A 20,364-nucleotide genomic window follows, 5' to 3' on the forward strand; every position below is an offset into this window, starting at 1 on the left:
ATGAAAAAACTCATTAGGCCAGTTCACATTACCACAATAAAAAGAAGATTATTATTCATTAAAATTTTAGAAAACTCACCCTGTCTATTTGAATTTGCACAGTACTGGAATGTTCAGTACGAACAAAGATCATATTTCATTTATTTCCAAAGATGAATAGCCTTAAATGTACCTTGACTGGAAATCCCATGGACTACAGCACTCTTTAATTGTTGGGTTATATGGATGGTACAACGTTTTTCCTACAGAGTTAAAAGAGTCAATTCAAAATTCGTGGGGTTGAGTCACTATTCAAAACATTAAAACATTAATTGAATCATGGAAAAATGCATCGGATCAGTTATAATGCAAAATGAGGGATCAACAAGTTAGATCCAAATTTGGGAATTAACGTCCACATTCTTTGATCTGATAGTTTTGAGGTGTGGTAATTAAAACAATCGTCGAATTAAATTTTTTCAATATTTTTTTCTGAAAAATTGTAAACACAATCTTGAATAATTGGGTTTTTATGATAAAGTTCCAGTCTTGTATAATTTATAGTGCAGGCTTCTAAACTTTTCCGGGTTTTTCATAGCAACAGATATAAATATTGTGTTTATTAATAGATGTCTGGTGTTCAGACAGTTCTCTATAAATTTATCAATTCTGAGCATATTAAATGAGTAAAATGAATCAACTGATATTTGCATTCAAAACGACCCAGTTGACACACATGGCGTAACATCAGTTGGATTCGGTTGGATGAATCCGATGTGTTGGTGTTCATGTTGATTGTTCTGTGGTGCGGAGTCGGGAGGAGGAGAAGGAGAGAGAGAGAGAGAGAGAGAGAGAGAGAGAGAGAGAGAGAGAGAGAGAGAGAGAGAGAGAGAGAGATCTTGTGTTTATAACTGTAAAAGTTTTCCAATTTTTAGTAAGGCACAGATTGCACTTTCATGTTCCACATCGATAGTTTCTACTTTTTTGACAATTAATTTCCCATGTTACTGTTGGTGGTTTGTTTGCATTTATTTGCTCTAAACTCAATTTTCTTTTCCTACTTTCTCACGACAATGAATGATTTCGTCCGATTGCTTACATAATATTATTATGTTCCAGGTTCAGCTATCAGCATCACCTCGTCCCCTGAATCCATCAACCAACTGACTACAAAAGAACTGAACATCACGTGTGTGGCCGATGGACCAGCTTACTGGGCCATTACTGTGGTGAGCGTTGAGATTGGAAAAAAGGGAGAAGACCCCATTGCACTCTTTACCAATAATCAACTTATCAAAGGACCAAGTATGAAGGACAATATGCAGGTTGGTTACACTCTCTATCCGTTATATTCTCTCTAGTGCGGCTATGTGGTCTAGTGAATTTTATATAATAGTATGTTATTATATGATACTCGCCTACCGACTGAACGGTCTTGAGTTCGAGTCCGGCTCTGAGCAGTGCATTGTAAAAGGCTCTGTACTCAAATTATCTCACCGTACTCAGCCTTAAAATGAAGACCTTACCATTAACAGAGTTGTTTGTGTTTGGAATAATATATAATATCGCAAATTAAACGTTATGTTGCCTTCTACATGTTAAGTGTTGCTGTTTGCTTTGAGCACATTTCGTGGATAAAACGCTATATAAATGCTATAGACTTATTTCCTATATCTCAAAACCGGCATTTGTGATCGATATGGGTTTAAGTCAGAATGGGATAGAGTTAGATAATGGAAATTGCGTTCAAATTCAAAACGATGAGAAATGGGTTTTGAAACAATATTTAACATTTTAAAAAAGAAAACTCCTTTCTCATTGCAGGAATACATTTCAACACAATTTTTGAAAGTGAAGCTTAATTTCAAATTATGTGCATCAGGTCATGCCAGGTATAACGAAGTTTGTGACAATAGGAGGAAAAATTCGCGACGTCACATCTTCTATTTTCCGATTCCAAACTCCTCAGAAGTGTGTATGTACTCAGTCCTTCGAAAAACCAATAATTTAAAGATTACATATTGAATCTTAAGGTGGCATAAGTATTTTAGTAGCCGAATGGATTCTATGGATTACAGGACGTAAAAGAGCAGGTTGGATTATTTGTATTGACGACCAGTATATATCTCACAGCCGTTTAAATAGGGCCCAAACTTTCAGTTTAGTTACTTCTTCCATCACTGGCTACCGTCAAGTAATGTAAACAATCCACCGTCAACCACAGTGATAACAGCTGTCAAGACGGGGTGCATTGGCAATAAATTATGTCTGCAGGTAAATCTCATCGCTTTGAATTTCTCTCAGGCAGGGAGTAGTAGAAATTTCATCAAAATACTCAATTTTCTCAGCCTATTGTGGACGCAGTATCTTTTTCATAATTTTCAAACATATATGGATACAAAGACCAGCTTTTCCTCTACAAGACGCAATTATTTTTCTTTACATCATTAAATGATAAGTTTGTGTTTTGCTCTTTTGAATAATCAGAGTTTTTTATGAAATAAATATTAAAATTATAAGTTTAAGAAATATTTAAAAATTCAAAATATCAAACCAACACTTTTTACCATCAAGGATGAGGGATCAGAGAAAAGTAGATAAAATTATCTTTCATATGATATATACTTTATTGTGTAGATTCAGGGATTTAAGAATAGAGGGTGTGGAAAGGAATCTCAATAATTGTTTTTGTTACCAACAAAGAGGAGAATAGTTCATGATATTTTAGAAACCCAATAATAAAACTAGATAGTGATGATAAGAGACATTTATTTAATTTGATTTCATTGAATTTAAGCGGAAATTTTAGATATTTCTTAAATTTACTTATTTAAGTTCTGTTCAGGTCATGGAGAGACACACTGAAGACGGTCATCACACCAGTACAAATGAAATATGTCGAATTTGTTGTTAAAGAGTACAGAGCCGTGCTGAGAGGATTAAAAGACTCTAGACGTTATCAACAATTGACTATAAATATAAATGTGAAATTCTGACATATTTAAATATTTCAATTTGCGAGAAATGTATCTCACTGGTACATAATTTAAAGAAATGCGATGCAGGTATTGATACCTTTGGTTCAATGAGAAAACTCTGAACAAGAAACAATACTTAATGAAGTGAATATGATCCTAATCTTTCACCAGTGATGTGCTATATGCAGTCTATATGGCACACAAATTAAAAGAGGTGCAAGTCAAGTACATAAAAAAGTAATGGGCATGGATATCTCAAAAATAAGGTTATGAAAATTATAATAACTCTTTAAGATTTTCTTAGTGGTTTTGATTGTCTTTAAATGAATGTCCTTATATAACAATTTTTAATGGAATTCTTATTATTCGTTGATTCTGGGATAAATATAAGTGAATCACATTTGACTATGTTTCTGGTTTATTAAAAAATTTCTATTAAGACAATGCTGTGATTGGATTTCAGTTTTACTTAACTCAAAATCCTTACTTTTACGTACAGGTGAACTGATATCTCAAAAACGCCTCAATCTACTGGTATAAAATTTATATGTCTACATTCTACAGATATTCAACATCATTTCCATTACTTTTGTTTTAAATTCTTAAGTGTTGAACATGTTAAAATGTTCTCTTAAAATTTTTAATTCACTTAAATTTATGTATCAATTTCATGGGTTATCCCTCTTGCTTTTTAACAACATCATAATAATGATTAAATAATCAATGAAAACTCTGTTAATAAACTGTTTTGTAGTATAAAAATATTTTTGCTACACTTAATAACGGCAATACTACATTAGTTTGAAATTCAGAAAAAATCGATCAAAAAGGCGAAAAAATTGTCTCCCTCCCTCAGTGTAAAGCTATGACTCATCATCACTAGACTGGCTAGATTTACCTGGCGAACTAAACTGAAAGCACTAAACGCCTGTGATCTATACCAGAAAATAGGATGCCATCCCTCAGAAACAAGAATGTTATTTAAACAAGGTTTACACATTCAGTCCTCCATGAAGAGTGGTCTTGCCACTTCAAAGAGAATGAAGACATTTTTTTGACATAACACTTTGGTTTCATGTTGGTAACATGTCTGACCTACACAAAAACATATTCATTCCACTCAAATATGAGAGCGGCAAGTTCTTGCAAATCTATATAATAAATTTTCATCATCATCATCATCATCATCATCATCATCATCATCATAATCATCATCATCATCATCTTTATAGATGTTGCAACGATCTCATATTTCTTTCATTTTACAGGCGGAAGGGAATATCACGAAAGACGCAAGTCAAAGTTATTTACGCATCACTATAAAAGACCCTAGTGTCGAAAACATCGGTCTATACACATGCAGAATAGGGTATATCGAATCGTTTCGTGTGAAGGAAGCGATAGTTGATGTTAACATTACTATGGGCGGTAAGTGAAATCAAATATCAAATAATATATCTTTAAGCTTCAACCATATCCTAGCCCTCATGGAGTTCCCAGTGCTGCCCTAACCAACAAAAGGACAGTATCTCTCAAAAAATCATTTTTTCACTTAATCGACACTCTAAGACGTAGGAAAGCTTACAAAGTTGTAAGAATGATCATATCTCAAATATTTTTGAAATTAGAGGCGATTAAATTTTTTTGCTTGAAACAGTATCCGATTTAAGCCCCATCTTTAATCAACAAAAGGACAGTATCTCAGACGGTCGTCTCCGCCCCGTACGGTGAGCATGACGGTGGCGACAACGAATATTATAATAATATTACGACATGGCTGGACCATTCGAGACGGCTTGGGAAGCAGACATCGCTACTTGCAGGGCTGCCAGATGGTCATATGCATTGCCAATTTGGCCAAGATTGGCCACGAATATGTCTTTTTTAAAAATATCTTTTATTTACTTTTTCAAAACTATTTTTTCCTTAATGTAGTCGATCTCTTTTTAAAAAAAAAATCAAAAATGATGAGCTTACAAGGCAGTCAGAGCGTTAGTTCACATAAGGGTGTATTTGGATGCCTTTGATTTTGAAATTGGCCACGAGGAACTCTGATCATCTGACATGTGTATTAGTCCGTGTGTGTGTGTTGGGGGGGGGGGGGGGGGGGGGGGGGTTGTGTATGCGTGGGTAATACGTAATGTGATCAGTGCAATGTGGGAAGATATAGCATTTTCAAATTTGATGATCTATTTACTATCAAGAGATCAAAAACAAAGTAAACATTTTTTTGAGCGGGGAGGGGGGGGGGGGGGGGGGTGGGGGGAGGGTTTGTTACTCGCCTTATTTGTCTCTGATGATGTTGAGATAGTTGACTATTTTAAATATTTAGGAATAACCATTGATAGTTCCCTCAATTTCTCTCAACATATTAATATAATATCTAAGAAAGTTGTCCAAAGATTATACATCCTAAGGAAATTGAGAACATTTCAAGTAAGGAAGAAAACTATGTTAAGAGTTTATGACTCATTGATTAAAAGTGTAATTGCGTTTGGCTGCACCATATGGTTTGGAGGATGCCGATTTAAAGATAAATAAAAAATTTCAAAATCTATCAAAGAGGCATCAAAAATAATAAACCATCCTCTTGATGGAGTAGAAAGAATTCATGGAAAAGCAATAGAAAGGAAAGCATTCTCAATTACCAACAATAAAAAACATATTTTATACCATGAATTTAGTCTTTTACCATCTGGGAGAAGGTTTTGTCAGATTAAATGTAGAACTAACAAGTATAAATCAACGTTCGTTCCATCAGCAATAAAAATTTTGAATATTTCATAAGGTACAGAAAAACCAAGGATTGATTCGTTGACTGATTAACTGATTAATTTATTTAATGTAAGATTAACTGACCAATTGATAATGATGATAATTTTTGGTGTCGAATTGCCACAATCGTAACAAATTGAAAACGAAATGAATATGTTTATGTTGTGTATATCGCACGTGTGAAAGAAAGAAAGAGAGAGAGAGAGAGAGAGAGAGAGAGAGAGAGAGAGAGAGAGAGAGAGAGAGAGACAGAGAAAATAAGTAGGAGTGAAATATCTGTTCAATCTTACAGTTATCGTTTAACATTATAACAAGTGTAACTAAATGACAAATTGCCATATTTATGGACAATAAAGATCTATTATTATTATTATTATTATTATTATTATTATTATTATTATTATTATTATTATTATTATTATTATTATTATTATTATTATTATTATTATTATTATTATTATTAAATTACCGGTAGATGGTATCAAAAACACAAAGGTTGAAAATGAAATACCAATATGCATGACACAAAGAGACAGACTTGTATCGTCGAAGGATGATTGATGTTGCACCGATAGGTTTACTCTATTGTGCTCAGATTCTGTTTCTGCTAGATACTGAGTTCTCTAAATGGCCATGTCAATCATGTAACATCTTTGGATGATCACATCCTACACTTTGATATCTATAACCGCGTTTTCGAGTCCGATTGTCAATCATGACAAAATCCCGCCCACAAACTTTTCATAGGTCCATCATCAGTTCGAAACTTTTTGCTCGTAAGAGGTCAAGGCATTCTGAGAGCAAAGTGTTGGTTCTTGATAGATGATGCTGGTTCTTGACCTATCACCATTACTTACAGCTTTTTACTGATTTGTTGCTGCGACTGCTTACATATTAAAGGCTCCATACACGCACGGTTTTGATAGGCGTCCGAACCATGATCAGGCAAACCGGGGTGAAAACGCAATGTGTGTGGCCAAATACCTGGCCGATAAACCTAGGTACGGTCCATCGCTCGCAAAGCCCGCTTTGCTTAATATTTTTCGAGGCGATCAGCGATCGGGGGCGTGGCAGTATAAAAAATTGGACAATTTTTTCCGGATTTTCGTTGTTTTGACGTCAGATTCGTGATCAGCGTCGAATTTACAATAGGTTTGATACCAAGAACTATGTTTTTACTCCAAAAATTGATGAAATTAGAAATAAAATTTAATTAATATTGAGGTTATGTGGCCGACAGAACAGTGCTCCTCCCTGTTTTGTGGTATGACTCTCGCTTCCAGATCGGAAGGTTCAGGTTTCGAGACCCGCTCTGCGTTGCGCAGAGTTGAGTCCTTGGAAAATGCTCTTTACTCACATTTTCTCACCGTACTCAGGTGTAAAATGTGTACATGGCCGTTCGTTGAATTTGTTAGGAAAAAATGTCACATCGCCTGACAGGCGTCATGTCTCGTCTTTCAAGTTTAATATTGCTGTTGCCTTGGGACCCCTTGTAAAGCGCTTTGAGCACGTGGATATTGCGCCAAATAAATGCTGTTATTATCTTTTTTAAATAATATTTTTATAAATGTTGCGCCAGGAAGAGGTAGATGGCAAAAGTTTCGTTCTTGATCATCGTAAAATTTATAAAGGATTTCATACAAAATAAAAAATAATTTTCATAATTTTCAATGTAATGATATAATAATATGCCAGTTCTTTTTTTTTTTTTCCTCCTCACCCGTTGACGCGACATGACGGTCGACCTTGAAACAGACATTTGGGATTGGCAGATGCCAAAAAGCCTTGACTACGTGATGACAGGGGTGGGCATTGTAACCCTGAATTATACTCTACAAACAACGCCCCCCCCCCCCCCCCCCCCCCCCCACCCAAAAAAAAGAGCTGTGTGCGTGTGTGTGGTGGCGGTGGTGGTTGGGGGGGGGGGGATGCGAATGCGAGTAGTCCCGAGGAGTACCCGTTTCACCTGCCACGGGAACACTGTCGATTTGTTTTATAATAATAATAATAATAATAATAATAATAATAATAATAATAATAATAATAATAATAATAATAATAATAATAATAATAATAATAATAATAATAATAATAATAATAATAATAATAATAATAAATAATAATAATAATGACGATAAATAAAAAATCTTTATTGTCCACAAAATGGAAAAATTTCCGTGGTCTACGCTGCTTTTAAACTTAAATCGGATTGCAAATGTATTGATGTTATGCGTATTGGAAAAATACTCACGACATCTCCATCGGGGTATAACATTAACACACAAAACTGCAAACGCGAACGTTCATTGTCTGATTGATATAACTTAGTGATAAGTTAATTATAAAATGCTGTTTAAAAGCAATAACAACGGGTTGACTAACGTCAAATTCATTCCTTCTATTGATGCTCTGTGTTAAATTAAAATACTCACAAAGTCCGCCAGCCAGAAATATCACTCCAGCCCAAAGATCTACATGGAACCTTGAACGTTATAGTCTGATATATTTTAATGAGAACTAATCATAAAAATGGGTGTCTAAAAACAATAACAATGAGATGAGTGACGTCAATTTGGTTCCTTCTATAAATATCCAAGAACTTTACTCACTCCATCCGCTCTCTCCTCCTTCAATACATATGAATCTATTCTCACATCACTTTTTTGTGCGGCTATGCATGTGATCTTGTGAAATGACACTCGCCTTTGGATCGGACGGTACTGGATTCGAGTCCCGCTCTGAATGGCGCATAATTGTAAAGCGCATTGAGCACGTTAAGTGGATATTGCGCTATATAAATGCTCAATTTTTTTTTTTTTTTTTTTTTTTTTTTTTTTTTTTTTTTTTTTTTTTTTTTTTTTTTAATTGAGTCCTTGGAAAAGGCTCTTTACTCGCATTCTCTCACCTTGTTCACTGTTAAAATGAGTACCTCGCTGTTTACAGCGTCGTCTCTGTCGGGAAACAATTGCAATATCGCTTAACAGTCATGTCTCGTCTAACATGTTTTTATGTTGGCCAAAGACCCTTATAAAGTGATTTGAGCACCTTTATTGAATATAGCGGTATATATAGCGCAAGTAAATTTTTCTCTCTTTCTCTCTCTCTCTCTCTCTCTCTCTCTCTCTCTCTCTCTCTCTCTCTCTCGACATGTTAGATTATTATAGCTATTGCTACATATGATGCGAATATCTTGGACGGTTATTGATGCTATGAGTTTAGGTAAAATGATCACAACATCCACCAGTCGGAAATAACGTACCGTCATACAAAACTACGAGTAACCTTGAACGTTAAAAGTCTGATTGATATAATTTAGTGAGAACTAATTACCAAAATGACTGCCTTAATACAATAACAAAGAGTGGAATGATGTCAATTTCTTTCCTTCAACAGTCTAATTGATATAATTTAGTGAGAAGTAATCACTATTGTGCGCAAGACGAAAGATAGAATAACAGACAGTAACTGGGATCGGTTCTGTCGGCCACATAGCCTCACTATTAATTAAAATTTATTTCTAATTTCACCAATTTTTGGAGTAAACACACAGTTCTTAGTATCAAACCTATTGTAAATTTGACGCTGATCACGATTCAGACGTGAAAACAGCGAAAATCCGAAAAAAAATTGTCCACTTTTTTATACTGCCACGCCCCCGATCGCCGATCGCCTCAAAAAAATATCTCCCCGTATGTGGGCAAAAATCATCTGCGATAAACGCAGGGATCGGGTCACAGCGATAGGTCATCCGTACCGCTATCAGCGGATGTCGGCGTCTATGGGGGGCTTTAGAGCTTTTCTCGACGACGTCTGAAAGTTGCGTCACCTTCTTTGTGTCCTTTTGAATGTATTAGAGTTAAGGCTTGTTGTGAAAAAAGCCAATGTATGTTTTAGTCAGATTTCAAACAAATAAAGTACATCACCGATCTTGTCTCAGAGAAAAATGAAAAATGATACAGGAATCGAGAAAATCGGACAAGAAATAAATAAGTTATCAAAATAAACAAACAGGGAGAAAATCCACTTTCAAAATAATATTTACTCTTAAAACAGTTGTTTCTCAACCGATTTTTATGATTTAAACACTAATGTTCTCCTTCTTAATAGCTGATTTCAACAGTATGGTTTTTATATTCCCCACTATGATATTTATTACTTTCAGTTTTTACTCAATAAACTGAGTCAGAAAGGTGTCAAGTATTATGCATGATTATGACGTAATACTTTGACGGCCATGTCTTCGTTTTGGACTGCGTTTGTGACTGGTGGGAGACGTGAGAAGCTTGACTCGTGTGAGACGTTTGTCGATCGAGTTATTCGTATTTTACTATATTCACAACTTAGATACTGTTCATTTGGTTAACCAATGATGAACAGTATAAGATACTGTCCTTTTGTTGGTTACAGGTAGAGTTATTTGCATGGCTTTAACCAAGATAGATCAGCATCTCAAAATATTTCTCAACATATTACGTCAATGAAATCGCCGACTAACAGAAAAACGCAATTCATCATTAGCTATTATTTAATGTTAGATGCCTTTCACTAGTCATTAGAATTTAAGAGTTATGAATGAAAAAACTAAATGTGTCGATTGCGGCAAAACTGGCTGGATCTGGGTCAGCCCAGATACTGTCCTTTTGTTGGTTAGGGCAGAGCGCAACACCGTCACAACACATATAATTTATCAAGAACGTCTGGGTCCTTCATCAAGACGTTCCAGGAGATTTAGAGACCGAATAGACACACATTACCAGATCAGCTATACGATATTCTCATTGTCATGTTCACCGAATCCGCCATGAAGAATATGGCCATATGGCGTTTATTATGGGTGCGGTTTTGTGCTTGGTCTACCGTAATATCACTCTTCCTCGAATAGGAAGGTCCTGGGTTCGAGTCCCACTCTGAGCGACGCATAGTTGAGTCGTTGTTAAAAGCTCTTTACTCACTGTTACGAATCAAGATATATAATTATTATATTATCTTATACCCTAACTAGTTCGAGTTGACCTCAAATTTGGTCAAGTGCGAAGCACATGGACTTTGGATGGATTTTTAGTTCAATTCGTGTTGAATTATGAGAGCGTGAGGATGTGTGTGTGTGTGTGTGTGTGTGTGTGTGTGTATGACGTTGGCGGAGATGCCCCGTTGGTTCTCGTTACATTGAAGCGTAATCTAATTGTGTTTAAAATGTTTGTAAGTATGCCGTCCAGATATGGTTTGTATTGTTTTGTGATAATAAATGTTTAATTCTTAAAACTCCCTTGACTTATTCCTTTTGAATTGTTTATGTTATCAAAAATTAAAGTGGATAGTAAAGATAATAAAAGAACGGGTTATAATGCTGTCCAAAGGTGTTACTCTACTTTTCGGATCGGAAGGTCCTGGGTTCGAGTTTTGATCGACGAATAGTTGAGTCAATAGAAAAGGCTATTTACTCAAAATATTCCCTCGCCGTTCTCAGGTGAAAAATCAGTACTGAAGGTTAACAGCATTATCTTTGTCGGAAAGAAAATGTAGCATCGTCTAACAGGCGTCAAGTCTCGTTCTACATGTCACGTGTTGCTGTTGATCAGGGACCTTCTGTAAAGCACTGTGTGCTCAAATATATTTTATTCTGTTAAACCGAATTCTTCGCTTTTGAAAATCTGTTATAAGGTCCGAACTATAGTGCTCTGAAAACACAGTCGAACTAAATTTTAGTCTGTAAACTTGTCCTTCAAATATTATTATAGATAATAATCACCCAGATCTTGGCAAAAGCTCTCAAACCTGGGATTTCAGGAATGTTTCATTAAAGTACGAAATTTGAGACATTTAACAAGATCCAGGCCATTTTTTTATCGATCAATATAATTTGAAGGACGGGTTTTCTGAGCAAAATTTTTAATAAGTTTTTGATTTATTCAAAGAATTTTGCTGAGTACTATTCGAAATTTAAATACTTTATTTATAGCAGACATTTTACCTCATGTCAACCAATATTTGTGATATTGTGGTCTTGTGTTGTGCCGTAGGTCTCGCAGGTCTTTGGTTCAATTTTTACTGTTGTCGGTGCGAAGTTGAGTACTGGGAGTGACTCTTTCTTCCAATTCTCCCATTGTGCTAATGTGTTAAATGAATACGTGGATTGCAACAGCATTGCCTCTGTCAAACAAAATGTATATATCACCATAAATGCGCCAGGTCTTGTCCTGAACGTTGTTGTTGCTTTCGAGCCTTTTGTAAAGTGCTTCGAGCGTAATCACTGGATTTGCGCAATATAAAACTTAATTTGAGACTTTTAAAAAATAATTTGAGTTTAATTATATATTTTATTACATTTTACTTATAGATATCGGCGTACCAGCAACCTTAAGATATTTCCAAGAGAAGATAACTACTTTGGAAAATTCGCTCCATAGTTGCATAGGCGATGCAAAAAACAACAAAGTAGAAAAGGATAAAATTGACAGACTTGAAAAAAACTTGTTGACACAACAAAATCAAATGCAGGAACTAAGAAAAATTGTAAAAGTACAAGAAGTTGAAATAATGGCACAGAAAGAGAAAATGAAATCGCATCAATTGCAAATGGAAGAACAAAAAGAACAAATGAAAAATCAGAAAGAACAAATAGACAAACAAAAAGAACAAATGCAAAATCAAGAAAAGCAAATGAAACATCAGGAAATGCAAACGAAAAATCAGGAACTGCAAATGAAAAACCAGGAAATGCAAATGAAAAATTTGGAATTGCAAATGGAAAATCAGAAAGAGCAAATGAAAGAACAAGAAAATCAAATGAAAAATCAGACACAACAAATGAAAGAACAAAATGAACAGATGAAATATCAGAAAGAAAAAATGAAAGATCAAGTAAAGCAAATGAAAGATCAGGCAGAGGAAATAAAAATTCAGAAAGAACAAATAAAAGCATCTCAATTGTTAATGGAAGAACAGAAAGGGCAATTTAAAAATCAGAAAGATGAAATGAAAGATCACGAAGAGCAACTGAAAAATCAGGAAAAGCAGATAAAATTTCAAAAAAAGCAAATGAATGATCAAGAGAATAAATTGAATTATCAGACACAACAAATAAAAGAACAGAGTAAACAGATGAAAAATCAGACAAAGGAAATAAACAATCAGAAAGAACAAATAAAAGCACATCAAATGGAAATAGAAGAACAGAAACAGCAAGTGAAATATCAGAATATGAAAATGATAGAACAACAAGGCCAACTGAAGAAGATAGAAGATCAAGGTGAGATAAATTTAATTGTTTTTGTATATTGATATAATGTGTTTGCAACAATTTCATTTATCCAAAATTGTATGTTCTGATTGAATAATAAGTTTTATTAAGCTTATGATTGGAGAAAAATACAAAAAGACTACCACACGTCAACTATATATATATTACTTAAAAGATATATAATAATAATAATAGTAATAATAATAATAATAATAATAATAATAATAATAATAATAATAATAATATAATATAATAATAATAATAATAATAATAATAATAATAATAATAATATAATAATAATAATAATAATAATAATAATAATAAATAATAATAATAATAATGATAATGATAATAATAATGATAATAATAATAATAATGATAATAATAATAATAATAATAATGATAATAATATAATAATAATAATAATAATAATAATAATAATAATAATAATAATAATAATAATAATAATAATAATAATAATAATAATAATAATAATAATAATAATAATAATAATAATAATAATAATAATAATAATAATAATAATAATAATAAAGCTGAAAACTTCTATAGCGCAATAACTCGGAGACACCAGACTCTATCATCACCATCATCATCATCATCATCATCATCATCATCATCATCATCATCATCATCATCATCATCATCATCATCATCCTTTTCCTCCTCCTCCTCTTCCTCCTCCTCCTCCTCCTCTTCCTCCTTCTCCTCCTATTGCTCCTCCTCCTTCTCCCCCTCCTCCTCATCATCATCATCCCTATCATCATAATCAACAATAACAACAACAACAATAGTAACAGTAACAATAACAACAGCACCGATAACAAATCAGGTGTAGCAACTAAAATGTCCAAATTATTGTTAAATGTAACTAAAACAACCCAACGGGTATTATATCGAATGGTTTAGAATCTAAATATTGCATTATAGACTGGTTACCTTTATATCCGGAGGAGAGTGGGGACCAAGTTGGTAAGACATTCCACTTCGACGTGGACTTCTCCAGGTTGAAACCGCACTTCCTCTACTTTTGTTATTTATCTTGGGCAATGTTATCTACCCTCAAATTTGCTCACTTTTGACGACGAATAAGAGTGATTCCTGTTGACATCAGACGCTTTTAAAATAAAATGATTATCAATATCAAAATTCCTTCGTGAAATGAAAACTTCGGTCTGTTACAAACTGGGTGTCAAACTGGGTGTGTGACAAACTGGGTGTAGGAATATCTAGGAATGTGACAAACTAGGCCCTGACAAATTGTTGGGTTACAGAATAAAACTGCAGAAGGCCGAGTTTCCAATGGGCAATCAGAAGCTAGTGGTCGTACAAGAAGTAACATTGGCAGCTACAATAGGCTATGCATGAATGACGACAAGCCGTCAATCCGCATGGCTACTCCCGACCACTCAGGCCAGGTACTGACCTACCAGTTGCATAATAAATGATATTAATAAACTGTGATGAAGTATTGCTTAGATATTATATATATATATATATATATATATATATATATATATATATATATATATATATATATATATAAGCAGATAACCCTCATGGCAATTAAATAATACTTTAGAAATAACAAGTTTCACAACCACTTATAATAGCTTTATTCAGTTTTAAATGTAGAAATGTACGTATATATTACACAGTTTTATTTTATTACATCGCTGAGCACTTAGAACATAGCCATTCTTTCTTGTTTATTTGAAATGGGGGTTTATCTTGAGAGTTATGTAGGAGAATTCGGTCCATTCGTCAGCGCTGTCATGCTTTCTTGCGTATAACTGATGTCAGGCTATAATAGTTGTAGGGCTGTAATCACTCTCCACATTCCAGCATGGGAAGTGATTGAAATCTTGTTGGATAGTATAAGATATATAGCGCGTCAGATTTGTCCACGTAAAACGTATTTTCTGTATGAAGAAAGCGGATGACCTCAGAGGTATTATATTCACGAAAATATTGTATATTAATTTAAATATTTAGAGGGCCTACTCCTAAAATGAATAGAAGTGTTGTTCATAGATAGTCTAATGATATACCTAGCACACCAGTTCAAATGGGACTTCTTTAATAGGATGGGGTAATCAAAAAATAGACTCAACTTCATACACGTATATATAAATATAAATATAGGCTCGCGTTATGCTTCTAATCGTTGACGTGTGTCTCTGTCACAAAGCCAGAGATGTGTGTGTGTGTGTGTGTGTGTGTGTGTTTGTGTGTGTATGTGTGTGTGTGTGGTGGGGGTGGAATGAAGGGAGATAATCCATGGGTTAACATCTTTCCATTTCTATTGTCATGGTAAGAAGCGCGATAGGCTTAGTACGCGTGTCAGACTGGTCATTTACTCAAAGGGGATTACTCTCGTTATCCATAAGTATATACATGGTTGTTCCTGTTGTGTGGGGTGTGAAAATCAATATGTCGATGTTTCGTTGACCATCATCATCATCATCATCATCATCATCATCATCATCATCATCATCGTCGTCGTCATCATCATCATCATCATCATCATCATCATCATAATCATCATCATCCTGATTAACACATCTTCCACACCAACGATGTCTAAAACAAAGAATTAATTTTCGCTTTACATTCCAGAAAACACAGTATCTGCCTTTTATGCCGCTCTAAAAAATCCATACACATCTCTGGCCAACGGTGATGTCTTAAAATTTGACAATGTCCAGACAAACATAGGGGAAGATTATAAAATATCCACGGGTGTGTACAAAGCTCCGGTCCATGGTCTCTACACCTTCCAGTTGTTTGTGATGACATATTATGGGCACGATCGTAAGTGTTACTTTAGCTATTATCGTATTACATTGGGCACCGTGGCCCAGCGGTAAGGTCTTTACTTCGTACCTACCCGAAAGGTGTTGAATTCGATAATATTCAATGGCTTCGAAATCTCATGGAATGTCAACCAAAGTGTTGAGGATTGATGGAATTATTTTAATCAAATGAATACTCACCTGTAAGGTGAGAATGATATTTGATTATAATTTCATAAATCCCAGCGTTTTGTGTGACTATACATGCCCTTCCCTCCCTCCCCTTGTTCATAACGTTTTCATTAACCTCGTTTTACATTCGGTTTATTGAATCTTTTTAAAAATCAAAATGTTGGAGTTGATGGAATTATAATTAAATATCATCCCCATCTTACATCCTGATGAGAGCGAATGCTCGAAACAATATTGTAGAAGATGATCATAATTATATTTGAAATATTTTATAAATAACTACTTCTATAAAAAGGTTGAGCACTATTATGTAATGATATTTGTTTATAATATATATATATATATATATATATATATATATATATATATATATATATATATATATATATTTCAAAAATAGACGCAGTTTTGAAGGAAACTCCATGATTTCAGCAACGTGTCTTCGATATACAATGTCTGAATTTCATTATCTACCTGTATCTTTTCAACAGATAAACTAATTCAAGTGGACATTTACGTCAACGATAAGATCACATCGTCTTTAATGGCTGAAAGCAAGGACGATTATGATCAGTCATCTGTGACAAGTGTCGTGGAACTAAATTCAGGAGATATGGTGAAGTGTAAAGTGAGAAATGTGATAAGCAGAACATCTATACCTTGGGGGGATCACTACACTGGATTTTCAGGACACTTGATCAAACGTTTGAACTAAAAAGACATGATTTAAATTACTCTTTCAGCGCGTTTAGATAATATTTCCCCACGAAAAGACTCAAGTTTTCTTGGTTTTTGTTATATTATATTGTGTAAAGTGACAATTTCTTTTTGTGTTCTGAAACAGAAATAATGCTAAAATGATTTTTCGTCTGGTGTAGTAAAATGTTTGTTCCCAATTCAAGGCGGGATGATATCTAATTATGGTTTTTCCCTTGTATTTCCTTTCTTATTTTGCAATACACTGATAGACATATTTCAGATTTATAGTAAAATGCATATTTATATTATGATGATGATGGTGACGATAATGGTGGAGGTGTAGATGATGGTGATGATGATGATGATGATGATGATGATGATGATGATGATGATGATGATGATGATGATGATGATGATGATGAATTATTCTCTTTCTTTGGTACTGTTTTACTCTTTTCATTTTACGCATATATCATGCGACAATAGGGTAATTTAAATACTATTTTCTATGGTTGTACATACTGACTTTTGTTACTAAAGCTTCAAAAACTTAAATTATCAATTTCTGATGAAGTCGACATGAAAATTAATTTTCGATTACTTGATTACAGAGCACATAATAACTTATCATTAATCAACAGGTTTTTAAATAAAAGTCATCAATTATTGAATCTAAATTTAAGATTCTGCCATTCTTCAATATTATTATGAACAAAGTCTAGGTGATTTATGAGGTTTTAGAGATATTGAAAACGTATCGTATGATATTTAAAGTACATTTTGTTCTGGCCACATTTTTAAAAACATGTCTTTCCAGATTACGAATGAAATTGTTTAATGATGCAATAATGATTGAGTGTCCAAAGATCAACACAGAAATAGTCAACAAAGTATGAACAACAACAACAACAACAACACCAACAACAACAACACCAACAACAACAACAACAACACCAATTATATAAAGAAGAACTGAGCATCTTAATGATCATTGAAATTGCCATTTTCATATGTCTTTTTATTTTAAAAAAAAAACTGGCTGGTGTACGACTTCTGGGATACTCTTATCGAATCCCTTTGAGCCATTTTTAATATTCTTCCTGAAGTCCTAGGTTGTCAAGTCATCCTTTTTAATGTCGATATAATATGATAGCACTTTTCTGGCACAAAAATTAGCTTTAACAAGAGGGTATATCAGGGGGTGGGGGAATTTTCATTTATATCATTTCACCTATTTTGTGAAAGAAATCAACACTAACATCACATTTCTGAAGACATTTAATCCATAGCCATCTTAAATGCATGCCTATTACCCAAAACCATCATCTCAGCCTGAGCTTCACTTTAATTCATGTATTTTGGGTTGTCAAAAATTTATTATATCAGAGACCCCGATAAGGCTATTAAAATATTCTGTTGTTGTCATTGTAGCAAACTTTGGACAAATCATTCAACTTTGTTACGCCACGAGAAAATAGGTAAGGGAAATGCAACTCAATCTAGGTACCCGGGTGGGATTTTTCAACTTCTTCCTACTGATTTGGAGAAATTATCAGAAGCTGGAATTTGTATTGATCCTGATTACGTGTATCCGTTTAGGTGCACCTTTGATATCGAGTCTTATTTTGATAAGAATAACTTGCTCAAACCGAAAGCTCAAACGAGTCGAACGATGTATCATGCTAGACACTTACCTATGTCTATAGCAATCGCTTCAAATGTTCCAAGTTACGAAAAACCCGTATGTTACATATCTGAAGGGGAGCCTCAAAAATTAGTCAACCGTATGGTGTCTTACTTGGAAGAAATCAGCGTGTATGCCTTTGCTCTTCTCGGTGAAACGACAATCAAAACTGAGTATGAACAAATTGGTGATAATCATAAATTGAAAGCTGTTTTAGATCGCTATCTTCATCAAATGATTGTGATTGGTTTCAATTCTAAAATGTATGATTTAAATGTTCTAAACACTTACCTGGTAAAGAGATTAATGAAAACAGAAAATTTCAAAGTAGTAAAAAAGAACAACAATTTTCTTTGTGTATCAAATGATCAGTTAAAATATTTAGATGTTTGTAATTATATTGCACCAGGATTTAGTTACTCAAATTTTTCTCAAGCCTATAATGTAACCGAACAGAAGTCTTTTTTTTCCCTTACGAATACTTTGACAGTTTAGACATATTAAAGGAAATGTATCCACCGCCTATATCAGCATTTCTCAGTTCATTAAAAAATTGCACCATTTCTCAAGAAGACTATGCGTATTGTGAGAAAGTGTGGGAAGATGAAGGGATGAGATCAATGAAATACTTTTTAATGCTCTACAATATTCGTGATTTAGGACCAATGTTGACCGCAATTGATCGCATGACGCAATTTTATCAAGAGTTAGGTTTAGACATTTTCAAAAATGCGATATCGATCCTAGGGGTCACACTCCGGTACTTATTAAAAACCATTCCTAGAAATGTATTTTTTCATTATTCAATGAAAAGCATAAACATCTTCATCAGCTTTTAAAATCTAACAACGTTGGTGGACCGTTAATTATTTTTACACGTTATATAGAAAGAACAGGACACGTATCAGGGGAGATAAACCTGTACAATCGTTGAAATGCTATGATGCTAACAGATGGTATTTATACTGTCTTCAACAAGACATGCCTAGCGGTCTATTAATTCGACGACAGAAAAGTAACGTTTTTAAACCTGAGAAAACAGACAAGTTTGGACAGGAGGGTTTTAATGACTTGAATAGATGAGTTATATAAAGGGTGTGCCTATTCGTCATAAATTCAATGGAAGAGAAAAAAATCTAGGTCACGAAATGTGATGACAAAAGTCTGCCAATTCCCTTCGTCTGTTGACGGTATCGTATAACTCTTTTTCTTTCATATTTGTCCATTCTAGGATGTTTTTATATAACTAGGCCTAGGTCTTCCCCTTCTTCGTCTGCCCTCCATTTTCCCCTGTATCACATCTTTCATCAGCGTGCATGGGTTTCAGCATATATGACCGAAAAAACTGAGTTTTCTCCTTTTAATTACATTTAATAGCTCTGGCATGACTTCCAGCTCTTCCAGTATGCTTTTATTTGTTCTTTTTTCCATCCAGCTTATCCTCATCATCCTTCTGTAAAACCACATTTCATCAGAGTTTATACGTTTTACGTCTTTGTTCTTGAGAGTCGATCCTTCTGCGCCGTGGGTCATCACTGTCCACACCAATACTATTATTAATTTTATTTTCAAATTGAGCTTTTGAGCTTTTTTTATATAGCGCAATATCCACTAAATGTGCTCAAAGCGCTTTACAAGGGGTCCCTGGTCAACAGCAACATTTAACATGTAGGACGGTACATGACGCCTGTTAGGCGATAGTACAATTTTTCGGACAGAGACAACGCTGTTAACGACCAGGTACTCATTTTACACCTGAGTAAGATGAGATAATGTGAGTAAAAAAAGAGCCTTTTCCAAGGACTCAACTATGCGCCGAGCGCGAGGCTCGAACCCAGGACCTTCCGATCCAAAAGCGAGTGTCATACCACTAGACCACATAGCCGCCAATTTTGGCCTATGGATTTGTCTTTTCAGATATTAATTAGAGCGGTCATTCCTTTCTTTGCCATGTCAATCCTGTTATTTAATCTGACCCTATATGTACCAAATCAGATACCATCA

General features: G+C 34.3%; 1 protein-coding gene across 1 annotated transcript in view; it reads left to right on the plus strand.

The window, feature by feature from the left end:
* LOC144960315 (uncharacterized) overlaps nucleotides 1-18,885 on the plus strand; it is a 41,122-nt gene extending 22,237 nt beyond the window's left edge. The window contains exons 2-6 of the mRNA XM_078893371.1: nucleotides 1,099-1,304; nucleotides 4,226-4,385; nucleotides 12,070-12,981; nucleotides 15,610-15,804; nucleotides 16,469-18,885. Coding sequence (XP_078749497.1) covers nucleotides 1,099-1,304; nucleotides 4,226-4,385; nucleotides 12,070-12,981; nucleotides 15,610-15,804; nucleotides 16,469-16,692 — 1,697 coding nt within the window. The 3' untranslated portion in view covers nucleotides 16,693-18,885. The remainder of the gene's footprint in view (nucleotides 1-1,098; nucleotides 1,305-4,225; nucleotides 4,386-12,069; nucleotides 12,982-15,609; nucleotides 15,805-16,468) is intronic.
* Nucleotides 18,886-20,364: the final 1,479 nt, after the last annotated feature.

The sequence above is a fragment of the Berghia stephanieae genome, chromosome 15 (assembly GCF_034508935.2).
Source record: "Berghia stephanieae isolate SIO BIC M18660-M18661 chromosome 15, UCSD_Bste_1.3, whole genome shotgun sequence".
NCBI classification, from domain to species: Eukaryota; Metazoa; Mollusca; class Gastropoda; order Nudibranchia; family Aeolidiidae; genus Berghia; species Berghia stephanieae.